At 43.0% G+C, this 15,197-nt stretch overlaps 1 protein-coding gene across 1 annotated transcript in view; it reads right to left on the bottom strand.

Moving 5' to 3' along the window:
- CACNG2 (calcium voltage-gated channel auxiliary subunit gamma 2) overlaps positions 1-13,315 on the bottom strand; it is a 116,338-nt gene extending 103,023 nt beyond the window's left edge. Inside the window, exon 1 of the mRNA XM_044301928.1 lies at positions 13,105-13,315. Coding sequence (XP_044157863.1) covers positions 13,105-13,315 — 211 coding nt within the window. The remainder of the gene's footprint in view (positions 1-13,104) is intronic.
- Positions 13,316-15,197: the final 1,882 nt, after the last annotated feature.

Here is a 15,197-nt window from a genome sequence, read left to right as displayed (position 1 = left end):
CGCTGGCTTGATTCATTTTTTCATCGTATTATACACTGCTCATTTCCAGGGGTTACTACCACTCTACAATCCAGATACGGTGGTCGTACCTCCACGCTATAGAATAAAGCATGTCTCTCTGATGGCCGGGATCACGGGAGTGTGCATAGATCGGTGCTTTTTACTATAGTGTGCAAGCACGACCACCACTGCTGGATTGCAGGGTGGTCGTAACCCCCGTATACGAGCCATTTATAATGTGATGGAAAAATGAATCAAACCAGCAAAGGAGGCAATATGGACAATCACATTATTTTGCATTAACGTTGTGTAAATCGGGATGTTCAACCTGCGGCTCGCAGCTGTTGCACAATTACAACTTCCAGCATGCCTAGACAGGCTATAACTATTAGGGCATGCTGGGAGTTGTAGTTTTGCAACAGCTTGAGGGCCGCAGGTCTACAGGATAAATGCTATTTGCTGGAGTGAGACAACCCTTTTAGGCTACTTTCACACTTGCGGCAGTGTGATCCGGCGGGCAGTTCCGTCGTCGGAACTGGCCGCCGGATCCGCCGATCTGCTGCTGCCTGAAAGCATTTGTGAGACGGATCCGGATGCGGATCCGTCTCACAAATGCATTGCAAGGACGGATCCGTCTCTCCGCTTGTCATGCGGACCGACGGATCCGTCTTGTACATTTTTCTCATTTTTACCGATCTGCGCATGCCGGAACGACGGATCCGGCATTCCGGTATTCTGAATGCCGGATCCGGCGCTAATACATTCCTATGGGAAAAAATGCCGGATCCGGCGTTCAGGCATGTCTTCAGTTTTTTGGGCCGGAGAGAAAACCGTAGCATGCTGAAGACATCCTGATGCAAACTGAACGGATTACTATCCATTCAGAATGCATAGGGATATGCCTGATCAGTTCTTTTCCGGTATAGAGCCCCTGTGACGGAACTCTATGCCGGAAAAGAAAAACGCTAGTGTGAAAGTACCCTTAAATATTTTTTTATGTGCAGAGAAGCATAATATGAGTAAGAGCCTGATAAATCTTGCTTTAGTCAGGCCGGACAGGAAGCGCAGCGGTAAGGGGATGCCGCTCATGAAGAGGGTTTGGGAGTGAGGGGACAGGTGAGGTAGGGGTTAAGTGGTGGAGTCAGAGAGGAGAGAAGGGCGCGAGTTGCTAGGTGAACAGGGGGGGTGGCCATCGAATCAGAGGAAGGAGGAGGCGGGAGCAGGAGCATTGCGGCCAGGGCAAGCGAACGCCCACCCTCCCGTCCCTGGTGAATGCGGTATTTGGTAAGTTCATAAAAAAAAGTGGGGGATGGGGGATGGGGGAGGAGGTACATGGGAGGGGGTTGGTGGAGTAGGGTTTCAGGCAGGGTTCAGGGTCATATGTTTTTGTTGCGGCAGTCCTGGAGGCGGAGGGGTCCTTGAAGTGGAAAAATATGGTGGTACCTGAGGATGGGAGGGCCCCGCGGGAGGGGCTGGACTCTCATTGAGGAGCTGGTATTAACGAACTAGGCGTCCATCAGTTCCTGCCTCCGAGCTGGGTTCAATGGCTGGGGGCAAGATGGAGACGCAGGTTTTCCAGGTGTTTATGAGGTTATTGGGGCTTCTAGGACCTCCCTCGTCATTGGTTAATTTATGGTTATTAAGTTAATTATGTTATGTATTTATTCAATTAACGGCTGCTGTGGCCGATTAAATCCGAGCAGTAGTGTCGTGTATTTATTTCTATGGGGTGGGGGAAGGGGGGGTTAAGTAAAGAATATGGTTTTAGGGGACCAAACAGATAGCCAATGCCCTCGTCAAGTTTTTTCATATGCATTTATATCCTACGGCTTTGAATTCACATTTACATGTATCCAGTCTATAGACGGCACAGTGACTGGTGATCATCTTAATTATGTCAGTATGGATGTGACAGGTGGTTATGAAAAGGAAGGCATCCAGAGCCTGTGAAGGACACAGGGGGTGAGTTTAGTAAAAGACTCTGTTAATATTTTACAGCAGGGAGCATTTGTTTTTTTAATAAAGTATCCATCCCTTAGTCCCCAGCTCAATTCATCTCCGGTCTGAAACCAAGGGCAGGGAGAGAAGTGGAAGCTAATCTAAGACGAGGGGGCGAATGTGTTACGAAATGATAGCAAAAATGGGTAAGACACAGCGAAAGGGTGCAAGGTCTGAAGAGAGCGTGTATCTACATATACAATGGCCAGAGGAAGAGACTAAACCGACGTCGGAGCAAGACACCCCTGTAGGTTTTAGATTCCTATAACTCAGCGGCGTACAGTGCCTGTCTCTTTTTACAGCCTTTCCTTCCAGCTTTGTGCTCTGTATAACCGCTTCATGTGTGTCATGTTTCTTGTCTAATCATGTCCTATAACTTCCAGTCACCGCTTATAAATTTCACTGCTTTTCCATAAAGATCATTCTATATGACATTTTCTATATGTCAATAACCATAATTGTTGCTTATAAATCCTCCAATACCTAGTTGCCAACTGTGCATTATTTCCAAAGCTACGTTTTACTGTTGGTTAGTATAATAAAAAGTGCAATAAAATATTAAGATGGTGTCTGGTAGTAGGTGCAGGGTTGTGCATGTTTGGTCTGAGAAGACGACATAGGGATATTAGATTAGTAATACGGATTACTAAAGGAAGCAGATTTATGTATGTTTTTTACAAGTTTTGGTGTGATTTCATCTACATTTTCTGCATGCAAATCTGCATCATGTGCAGTTACCCTAAAGGGCCAGCCATTGACTTATAGGTTAGCCATGTAATAGGCAGCACTAGCGAGACCGCTTGTCTGGCCTGTAAGGCTCTATACACCATCTTGGCAGTCTCCGCAAGGAGAAACCTTATTCCTCCAGACCCATGTCAAAGGCCTCTCGCCCAACCAACCAGTACCCTGCTCCAGGTAACCCCAAAAAAGCTGTCTGTAGATGTGTATCTTTTACAGAAAATATTCTGGTTTTGGCTTATATTTCACAGTCATGTTCTACAAAGGGCCATCCATTGACTTATAGGGTAGCCATTGCTCTAGACCAGGCATCCTCAAACTGCGGCCCTCCAGCTGTTGTAAAACTACAACGCCCACAATGCCCTGCTGTAGGCTGATACCTGTAGGCTGTTCAGGCATGCTGGGAGTTGTAGTTTTGCAACAGCTGGAGGGCTGCAGTTTGAGGATGCTTGCTCTAGACAGTCAGCATTTGTTCTCCTCGAAAATAGCTTTTTTACATACCCAAAGGAGTACCTAGTGATTATAGATTAGGTTGTGTATACACCATGTTTGCCCCATACACAAGATGTATACGACATATACATTATGCAGTAATGTCGTATACTGCATTACGACAGTAACATGTTAGTGTAAATCTACTTGTGTCTGACATGGTTTCATTATGTTTGCACTAAAGTGAAGACACCAGAAGGCAGCAGTGACATTTCTAGACTGCAGCTGGCCTTAAAGGAACACATTGGCACAGGCTTATTTTCTTCAGCAAATACAGAGTTTAGTGGCAAAATGAGTTACGTATTTCTTATATGAAGCCATATAGTGATGCTTTATATCTGGATTCCCATGGCAGTATAAAAGGTTCTAGTAGATAGACGGGAGACAAATGTATGTCTAGAAGTTTGGGTCGTTACACATTGCACAGACCAATTTTTGAATCGTACTAAATTTGGTTTTGTTGAAGAAACATTCATTATGGCATTCACCCCAACACCCTAGACTTCAGTTACAGAAGTAGCACACAACTTATAGCTGCATAACCAATGTTTTTAAAATCAAGGAATCCTGCAACGTGCCCTTAAAATCGTCAACTAGTTTATTTGGTCACATTTAAAAACAGAAAATAGTCCATAACTATGCATGGCAGGAGACTGTCCAAAATGAGTTGACGTTAATCGTTTATTGCACTTCACCTTGGATTATTTTCAGTTTTTAACTGTGACAGAATAAACTAATTGAAGATGTAAAATGAGTTACTGGATTCCTTGGTTTCAAGTAACAAGTTCCGCAGCCGAAGCGTCATCTATCTACGAGCACAAGTTAGGCATTTGGGGTACTTAGTTGAAATTTCTTTGACTAGGGATACTTGGTTTAAGACAACTGAAAAAATAACATTACTGTAAATAAAAAGTTTTGCTATGACATGGTGCACACCATAAAAATGTTTTTATTTTATTTTTTGCTTCAATCGGTAGTGCATGTCAATATATGAAGCTTCTACATGTGTCCTATTTCCTGCTTGAAGGATGTCTGTAAGAAAACTCAGTCTCCAAAGAGTCAGTTTAGTGCAAAACAATACACAAAAGACCACGAGGAGGGAGATGCAGCTGCAGATTCTTACTCCGTGTTTCAGTGAAATATTATGAGTGGACGGCAGAAGGTTAGCACTAGAGTAAATCATGTCGGCATGCGGCATCTGAAAATCACATGAGAAAAATCCTTTCTACTCAGGAAACACTCACTACCTCTAATACATATCTATAGCTTGCTAAGGAATGATTTTGTTGTTACAGTATATAATCTTTAGAGGAACTGTCCAACCCTTTACAAGTTATGCACTATCCTATCTGTCTGACATCCCACACCTGCACCTATCAGCTTTCCAGAACTGAAGTCAATGGGAGCAGTGTAGTTGCGCCACAGAGTACTGCTGCTGCAGCTACCTACCGCAAGACAGACAATTGGAAGGGGTGTTGGGGCATCAGAATCCCGCCGATCAGATAGTGATGGTCTATCCTGAGAATAGGCCATCACTAGTAAGAGGTCGGACAACCACTTTGAAGATTACAGACAGGTCCTGCATGGTGAAGTATGAGTCTACTTTGACATGATAACAGGTGTAATAACCCTACTATTTGTTTTGATGAAGTCATTTCTAAAAAAATATTTTAATAAAGTTATTAGAGTATTAATCTTCTCTCAATCGTTAGAATGAGAGAAGATCATGTAATGAGGCAATTTGCTGACATGGATCTCAAAGCTCATTGCATGGAAAATAAAGGGGCTCTCTGGCTTGGACCATACCTTACTCTACACAAGTTCCTCAATGGTGATGCCCTGAAATGTCACTTGTTTGCTGCTACTCTAACAGGTGAAGGTGTTACTCAGCTATATGCTGGGATTTTCAGCAACTTATTAAAACAAAAATTTCCCTTCTTTAGATACACTTGGACATAAACTAAAGAAGCAGATTTTTCCCTCAAAATGTGTTATTGTTGGATTAATAAAGGATTTTTTGGAATATCCTTTACTGGTGCCTTTGCCTTCCTTTTTGCAATGGAGGTTTCCCCAGCCTCTCACTAATCCACCAAACGTTGATGTTCGGATCCTGTTCAAGGTAGGGTTTGGGCCTGGCAGCCAACCTCCTCCAATGATATTCTCTTCATGCCCATATGGTTGTGGTGACCCATTACAACAACACAAGGCGAGACTGCAACCTTACACCCTGTTTCTACATATTTTGCTGAGTTCCAGCAGTACTATTCTATGTTTTATCTTTATCCTTTTACTATTCATGTTTATGGATATTATGCTCATTAGCAATTTTATATGTTTCTACTAATAAATGGAAGGTGAATAATAATTATTATGTCTACGGCTTAAGTGATTGCCTGTTTGGGATTCAAGGGACGGGATATGTGATTGCTGAAATGCTAATACCACTTGATTGGGTTTTGTTTCAAATACTGAGGAAAAAAGGCAAAAACAAAATCCTTAAAGAGAGTCTGCCAGTTGTTTTGATTCCTCAAAACTGCTGACAGAAGTAGATAGGAGAAGGTTAAAGCTTGGTGGATGTCTTGCTTTTTCAAAATAAGTTATAAGGCCTCCAGCACCAAGATCAGAGGTGCCATGGAGGTGGTCTCTTCATGTGTAGTGTCCTGGGCCATCTGCACTGAAGGCTCCCCAATCTCTTTTCCCCTTTGCCCTGAGTGATGGCTCTAATGTCCAAACAGAAGACAGTTAGAGCTGTCACTTGGAGGAAAGTGGTTAGGGAGCCTTTTGTGCAGAAAATGATTACACATGAAGGGACTGCAAAAAAACATGAGAACCCACAATGGTACATTTAAACAACTTTACCCCTCACCAATACAACACTATCAGCAGTTTGAAGGGTCAAAACTGCCGACAGACTCCCTTTTAAGATGTGGTGTGTTATCACGAAAATGAGGCATTAGTGTAAGCACTGTAGTTGTCCTTGTGGACCATTGGTTTGTGCTACGTGTGAGTGAATGCTCTTCAGATTTACACTTATGAACAGTGACATTTCTAATGCTACCACCAAGACAAAAGTAATGACAAATCACAGACTTAATATCATGGTATGAAATTCCCAACACAAGTATTGGACTTGAAATTCATCTGATCATTGGTGCTGTTAGAAGTTCACATCCTCAATGGACCCATGCATGATGGTTTTTACAAAGATAATAACTGGTAAGAAAAAACAGATATCAAGCTCATCTCCTTGAGAGAAAAATGGACTGATGTCATACAATGTAAGCTCGGCTGTCAAAGACGACTATATTAGCAATGCAAAGATGTGTTCGTTTTTTTTACATTCTCAAACTTTTTTTTTAAATTCAGATGTTTCATGTTGGATACTAAGCAGCATTCATCATAATCACAATTTCAATTATGCTTCGGCCATAGGTCAATGGGCACAGTGATGTGGCAAAAGAAAATTCTTATTGAGGACTTGTCACCTCTCTTGACTTGTCTGGTTTAGTAATTACTGTATATATTCTTTTATATAATAATAATTCTGGAGCATCTATTCTTATGATTCTATGCTGTGCCACTTCTTTATCATTCCTGCTAGAAATTAGTGAATGAATTGTCAGCAACCTGCAATAAAGGTCCACCTGGGTGTTACCAGTTGAGGGCATATTCCGGCCACACTATTGGCACTGATTGAATAGTGTCAGACTGTGCAGGGACACCCCCCAACTAGTCACACCCATCTGGACCTCTGTTGCAAACTGTTAGCAATTAATTTGTAAATTAGTAGTAGGAATAATACAAGAATGGCACAACCTAGAGTTATATGAAAAGAGGCTACAGAATTGTTTTTACAGTGTCCGCAGTTACTAGAACAGACATGTCATGAGAGGTGACAGGTCCTCTTAAAGGTCTTTTCTATTTTTCTATGTAGTGCTCTAACCTTTTAATATAACATTCATTACAATCCAGTAAGTGCTATCTTTAGGAAAGGACCATAGTGTGTTGATATGCACCCATCCAATAGACAGCACCAACCTTACTCTCCTTCTGTGAAGTCACCACTTGGGAACTGCATTTTAATATAGACTATATTACGCCAGAGAACTACACATACCCTAGTTCAGATAATCTATAAAAGTTTTATTAAGTAAGGCCAAGCTTTACCAAATGTATTTCATTCATCACAAAAATTGGTTTGTTACTAAAAAGATCATGTAATGAGGCAATTTGCTGACATGGATCTCAAAGCTCATTGCGTGGAAAATAAAGGGGCTCTCTGGCTTGGACCATACCTTACTCTACACAAGTTCCTCAATGGTGACCTTATCAGGGGGAGAGTTCCACTGCCGGGACCTCATTGGTTGTTATCACTGAACGAATTGTCTGGCAAGCATGACATGATAGCCAACTAAATCAATGGTCCATCTGTGTAGAACACACCAAGGCTGGTTCCTCCTGCAGGAGAGACGCCTTTTAGAAGTTTTAAGTTCTTGCAAGTAGATAGGAACTCCTTTATTATGTCCATATTCTCTAATAGGGACATATGGATTTGGGTTTTCAGATATGAAAAGTGAGAAAGGAGCAGACATTTAACGATTCTGTGGGATGTAGGTACAGTATGGAAAACGGGAAGGTCACCAGGCCTTACCATACTTCTCAATTAAAACCAAATGAAAACATCATCCTTAATTAGTTCTTTAGTTCTTTCTGCAAGTTTCAGCATTCACAAAAAATAAGAAACCTTTTGAACCACATAGTACTTGGTCTTTCTCAAGAGCTTGAAAGAGACCCCAATACTACACGGGCCAAAATTCTGCGCATGCTGAAATGTGCCATTGGACATTGACCTTTGGCCAATGTACCATTGGATATATTTCTCAAGGCCTTGAGAAATATGGGTTGGGGTTATATGAGATGGACAACCTCTTGTTGAGGGATCAGAATCTCGAATAAGATTAATAATATTTCACATCAATTCTACCACAAATCCAGAAACAAGCAATTGACTTTCAAGTTTTCACCAAGCAGTAGGAATGTTTCTAACCAATTTTTCTTCTAATTTAACAGATATGATTTATATTGTTTCCAAACCTGGCAATTGTACACACACACAAACACATAGTATACATCCGGCAACATTACAAAGATTTCAAGGCTGAGACCCACTAAAACAATTACCTCAGTTGACTACCATCGATCATGTTTTAAGAAGAAAAATAGTTAATGTTGCTCAGCTAAACGGTAACCACAAAACTGCCCCAGGCTCTGCTTTAAAGGGGTTATCCGGGAATTCGATATTGATGACCTAATCTGAGGATAGGTCTTCAATATCAAATTCTTGGATAACCGCTTTAAGGCTCTGGATACCTCAGATGAAAGGAACCAGCAATAGTCACACTTGGATGTGTGTAAAGGCCATGTAGTGCCTGGGCTAAAGCTCATTTATATCTCCACACGATAAATATTTAGACATTTAGATATTTAGATATGATCCAGTTATTTCTGATGCCTATGTATTTAATCTTATAGATATGGGAGACGATGGGATTTACATCTGAAAAAGTTATGATGATAGAAGGTGGCCCGAAAAATAGGTTAAGAAGGATAACATGCAAATCTGCTTATGGCAGTTCCATTGCTGGTCCCTCTGGTTCATAGAAGATAAGATCAATGAAGCGTCTCTCCGTACAGTGTCTTATCCTTATGGCCGTTAACCACAATGAACAACCTGAGGATATCACCTCTTTATTCTGTCCACGTTTCAGCAATGATGCCTAGGGGTGACCTTTACATATTTAATGATCACCTTTACTCTTCAGATCTACACTGCCAGAATCTAAGGCAATTTGTCTGTTGTGCGTATAAAAACGAAATCAACATTTTAATCCACTCATCGTGTCCTTCCTTGATTGCTCCTACCATTGATTATCCCCATTGCAATTAATCTGAAGCACTGGCAGTCGGCTCATTTAAACAACGGCTACTGAAACGACGCAAATACCCATGCTGGCATCAAGAATGAGATCCAAAGCTCTGTCTTTGACCTTCAAAGCCCTCAGTGAAACTTCACTGCCTTACGTCTCAGCATCTGTAAATAATTGCTAATGTGTTCCACTTTGTCAGCGATCTAAATCTCTCATAATCACCTCGTATTCTTATCCTGTTACTGCGGGACTGTACTTATGGCGCGACCAATATCATGTTATTAAACTTGTGCCATACGCTGGGTTTACGAGCCTCCTCACTGAGAAAAATCATAGATGTGTATCATATAACCTACTCATTGCTTACATATAAAAATCCATGGCGATTCGGTTTCGTAATGGTTCTCTCAATATTCACTATATAGGTCCAATGTTTTAACGGGGCTTTTCGTTTAAGGATAATATTTTTCAACCATTGTGTATGGTTCTTGTTTTTCCATTTTTTTGATCGCCAGCTAAGTTTAATAGCTTTTATGAGGCAAGGGCTTAGTAAATCAGGATTTCTGCAGTCTGTATGGCTAGTTACAATCCTATGGAAAATGTAGGGGCGCTAACTAACTCATAGCTCGTGATCCTGAGTGCAATGACCTTACTATAATACGAAGGTCTAAGAGTTAAGATCATACAAGGGTCAGGAAACATAGACTTGACAAAATTGGGGACCCTGCTCAGACTCTCTTCTTTCTTCCTCCCTGTTTCTCCTGCATTGGTCCTCCCACTCTCCAAAGGTCTTCTTCTCTGTTTTCCCTCTTCTTTTCCTCCCCCTGTCTCATACCCACCCTTTCGCCTTCTCCCTCCCCCTCTTTCCTTCCCCCTCCTCTTTCCTCGCTCTCTCTCTCTCACACACACACCCTGTGCAGTCTTTGAAAATTAGACAATCCCCTATTAACCAGCCAGTTAAACTGAATTTTGCGCATGGCTCCTCTCCCCTCCACTACTCATCTCCTCCTAAAATGTAGGCACCTGCACTCGATTAACCATGTACTGCCTTAAATCCATCTTTGCATCCCATTACCGAATGCAATTGAAAACCCTCACCTGGGCAGCCTATCCCACCATTTCATCTGTCTCCCCTCCTCTACCAACACCCTAGCCTCCCCCCCCCCCACAAAAAAAAAAAATAATAATAAAAAATAAAAAAAAGTAACCCCTTCCTGGCCATAAATCTGGCAGGCCCTGGCAGATCAAAGGTTAATGGAAGGGACAGCCAGCCACCTTAAACAAAATTCCTTCAAGCATCTTATAAATGTTTAATTGCAACCACTAGCCACTTTGGGGACACATAATAAATAGGAGCATGAATTGAAAAGGTTTCCTGGAAGGAGGGGAGGTAGGAATGAGGTGTTGTGGATGGTGGCGGCGGCCGTGGAGTGAGGGAAAGGGAGGGGGGGGGGCTGAGATCTATCAGGGTGAATTCATAGCTATTGATTTTCTCCTGGCTGGGGAGGGACGGCATATTCTATTCAGTGCAATGTTCCTCTGCAGATTATGTTAAGAGGCAGGCTTGGCTGAGGAGAGGCTCAGCGGATGCGCTATGCGTGTTTAATGCGTCAAACTGTTCTCATCGCTCAATGGAGACACTTAGCAATTCAGAGCATGTCCCATCACAGCCCAGCTCCAGAGGAGGAAGGGCCAAAATGTCCCACAGGCTAACAGCCTGGGCTGGAGCTTGTGCGTGTGTGTGCGCCTGCCTGGTGTAGGTGAAATGACATTATAAAGCAAGTGTGCTGCCAGATTGTCATAGGACGAACCCATTGTTAGGCCTCAGAAATGAATGACATATATATATATATACATATATAATGGGATATATTGTTTCTGTTTTGCACATTATTTATTCTACACCTTTTATGTGTGGTCGTTTATAGAATGATATATTTTTGGGCATTATAAAGGCTCAAGATGAATAATCTAGCAATGAATTAGAACATCCAAAATGTTCTGGGTAATTCGCCGCTATATACCTGCACAGGTTTGCTGAGGGCGAAAGAACTATGCACCCCCTAATCCTCAGATTGTGCCCCTGAATATGTGACTACTACACAACTTATCTCCTGTGGAGAATATGGGCATGGTTTCCTCTTTCTGATGGCCTGTTATGTAATGGATGGGTGCAATGCAAGTTTTACTTGGTTATTACAGATCATTGATGTCGGTCCTCTACGGAAAGCCGTTATATGTTATAATCAGGTGCCACCATGATTACATGGTCTATGATGGCTGAAGCTCGGAGCTGGGCCGATGACTATGTAGGTGACCTCATTAAGCCCTCATGCCTGATGCAAGATAATAAAGATATTAGATGTCATGATGTGTCACCTCTTAGGTTTCTACCGATCGGTGGGCCTGGCTTAATGATCGAGTTTGGTGGAGATCATAATTCGCTCTGTGGTTTGTGAAATGACTCTATGTGTGGGAGGTGTAAGTGATATGTTGTTTTCAAAGCCTGTGTGAACATATGCGCCTAAATTTTGTGTACGCAACTATACAAGGTCTGGACCCTGCATATGGTGTGTATGCGCTTGGCATACTCTTTGTAGTGTGTGTATCTCGGTATACGTCCGTGGACATGTGTGGTGGCAATCTGTTCAGAAAGCAGCCGGGGATAGCAGTAAAGACGCAGAACCTTGTGCACATACAAATGGCCCCAGCAGTATGTTGAAAAGGTCTAATTATCTCATTATGCAATTGTTCGTACCCAGTTCAGAGACCCAGTATGTTTAATAGGTTGCATTGCAAGGCTGCATGTACCATATATATTGAATTATCTGATTAACACACACGCACGCACGCCTGCCATGCCTCAGGCAGAGTGCGGGTATGAATGTGCCTGTGTGTTTGTACATATGTGAGTAATGTGTGGGGGTAAGGCTGGATTGATGACCTGTGGTGATTGAAGAGGGGACTGTGGGGGAGGGGGAGGGTGGTCTGTGTACCACTGTACTGATCATACAGTTACCTCGCTGCTCCGCCTGACACACAGTCCTCTTCCCCCTTTTTCAAGTGGGCTGTGTTTAACCCTTCCATGCCCATCCACAGTGTACTGCAGGGCTTTCTGGCATGGCACATGGCAGAAGGAGGGGCAGCTAAGGGGCAGCTGTAGTTTGCAGTCTACCGGTGATGACCCAGCCATCAGCAACACAGATAGTCATGGGGGGGGGGGGGGGGGTGCAAAATAAGAATGGGGAATAGTCACAGGCCTCTCGAAAAAAAAACTTACTAGGAAATGATAGATGGCATCAGCGTGACGATATATGCAATATAGCAACGTGTAAATGAATTAACCATCTATGGGATAGAACAGCGGGCTATAGAAAACAGGTTAACCCTATATATATATATACACAGCGGTTCTGCAGGAAGGCCCTGTAACTCTTCAGCTATATATCATGGCAATGGCTCTGCAATGTGCAGCATTGCATTTACCTGCAGATATGTTTAGGCCTCTCAAGCACTTAATCTAGTCTCATTGATTTTTTTTCATCATGCATGCCATCCATTTTACATATGTGGCTCTCACCAGGCCAGGTACACGGCTACCCATTTGTAGCCATGCTCAGTAGCCAAGCATGCACTGTAGACCAGAGACAATGCCTTCTACACACCTTTTACTACACTCTGTGCCCATCTTAACAAAATCTATCATTCACATCATCACCATAAATGCTTGGAAGTGGATCAGTCTCTCTCCCCAATCACCCTCCTCCCCCCCCCCCCCCTCCGGTTTATTAGCTCAGTCTAGCCGCCCCTTGTTAAAAAAAAAATGAAATGATAAGATGGAGGAATGTGTAGTTTTCTGATTCAGGAGAGAGGGAGGGGAACAGGAGAGCAGAAGAGGAAGGTGAAAATGTAAGATAGGAAAAGGGTCTCATCCAGTCACCAAAAATACCTTCAAGGCAACATGTTCTCCACAATCCAGAATGGGTCATGACTTCTTCATTCTTTTTGCTGGTTTCATTTTCACTTATGGATTTGCTCTTGCAGACCCCTCTAGAGTATAACCAGTAGTCTGTGCCCACAGCAATTGTCATTAAACTGAATGCAGCAAATGCTCCCACTGTGGTCAAGAGCATCTGAACACCTCTGTCAAACAGACCCATAATTCTTCATTCTATAGACATCCAACAGTCTTCTGGTTTTGAGGGGGTTTGGTGGGGGTTGATAGGAGCTAAATATGGGAGAGATGAAAAGATTTTTTTTTGTTTGTTTGTTTTAGCTAGCAATAATGCTGGACCTTGCCCAAAAAGATGAGGTATCCTAATAGAAAAATAGCAAAAGTCAAGCTGCTGGAAGGCTTGTGGATGGAGAGCTTGTTGTCCATCAGATCATGTCCAAATGCAGGTTAAGAGAAAAGAAATAGTGCAGGCAGACACAAACCAGCAGCAGAGCTGACACACAGAGATGGTCTGATCTCTCTAATCCCTTTTCCTAAAATTCTGATCTTCAGTTTCCATAAGTGATGGCTAATTGTGAAGCTCTGTTCAGCAGGAATAAAGATGCAGTATCTTCATCACCAACCTTCAGCATCAGGACCAGGGCAGGGGGGGATTCTAGGGTTAGGAATGCAGGGTCTGCTTTCCTTATTTTGCTCTGCAGCCTGCGCCATGTAAAAAGGGAAGAAATCAAGGATTTTTTTTTGTCTTCTTCTCGTTCCTTGTTTTCCTCCTGCTCTTCCCAGCTATTTCTTCTGCTGTCCCCTCTTCTGGTGTCTGCTGAGTGTGTGTCTGCTGGAGTGTGGGATCTCTCTCTGTCCCCTGCTGTTGATTACACCACAAGTCTCCTCTGGATGCTGTAAGGTTTGGCTTGAGACGGACTGCGGCTTTTGCAATCCATGGTTGTAGAGCTGGAGATCAGTGTAAGGCCCCCACTTAGATGTCCTGGGAGGGAGGCAGGCTTGCTGCTGTGTAGGGTGGGCTGGTAGATGGGCTTCCTCTGCTGCTGCATGGAAGTGATGCTACAGCTCTTCTCTGTGGATCTCCTTTGCCTTTTTGCCTCTGCTGAGGACGTGGTGCTGAAATGGACAGCTCCTAGACACCAGCGCTGCTGCTGCTGCTGGAGAGGACTTTCATGTAGGACCTCCTGTACTGGAACAGCCAGCTGGTGGAAACCTTCATGTCCCTCCTCTCTTTGCTGTCCTCAGTCACCACCCCTGTTCAGCTTGCAGGAGGGGGTGTCAGTTCCTGCAGCCCCCCCACTCTCTCCTTCTTTCCCCTATAAGTTCCTCAGCACAGATCTCAGAATCCCAGGAGCTCATTTATCCCCAGTGCACCCCAAGATCTGCACCCCCATGTCTCATTTCAGCCATATGGACTTAGCTATGACAACAGCAATGTATATAAATATATATATATATATATATATATATCCTTGCCATTCTTTAGCATTGAAGGATCTTGGGGGGGGGGGGGGGGGGGTGAAGGGGCGATACCCATTTAAAATATTCCCTTTAATCTGTCTATAACCAGGGAAGAGGTTGTTATCCTCCCCCTTTCACCTTTTTCTCCCTATAAGTTCCTCAGCACAGATCTAGCCCACCCCATACACCCCAATTTCTGTACCCCCTATTTCATTTTAGCCATAAGGACTTAGCTATGACAACAGCAATGGAGGTAGATATTAGAATATTAGATATACTTTAGTATTCAGTGATCTTAGTCGGTGGGGGTGGGGTGATACCCATTTAAAATATTCCCTTCCATCTGTCTATAACCTACCCCCCCCCCCCTTTTCTTTTTTCTCACTTTTAGTTAATGAAAATGAGGACTGAAACAAAAGCTCTCTCTCTCTGTGTCTCCATGAGTTATATTTAGGTTGCCTCTTTTCAAGGGGAATCATTTAACCCCTAAATCCCCCAGAGAGAAAGTCATATTTATACAGTTACTTTAATACTTTTAACCACTTAACATCCGGCGAGTTCTGAATAACCCTCTGTCATATCTAAAGGGGTTATGAAAGGGAGTTTTTGTCGGTGGCAGTCTCAGA

This window comes from Bufo gargarizans, chromosome 7, assembly GCF_014858855.1.
Source record: "Bufo gargarizans isolate SCDJY-AF-19 chromosome 7, ASM1485885v1, whole genome shotgun sequence".
NCBI classification, from domain to species: domain Eukaryota; kingdom Metazoa; phylum Chordata; class Amphibia; order Anura; family Bufonidae; genus Bufo; species Bufo gargarizans.
This window is presented reverse-complemented; position numbering and strand designations above follow the sequence as displayed.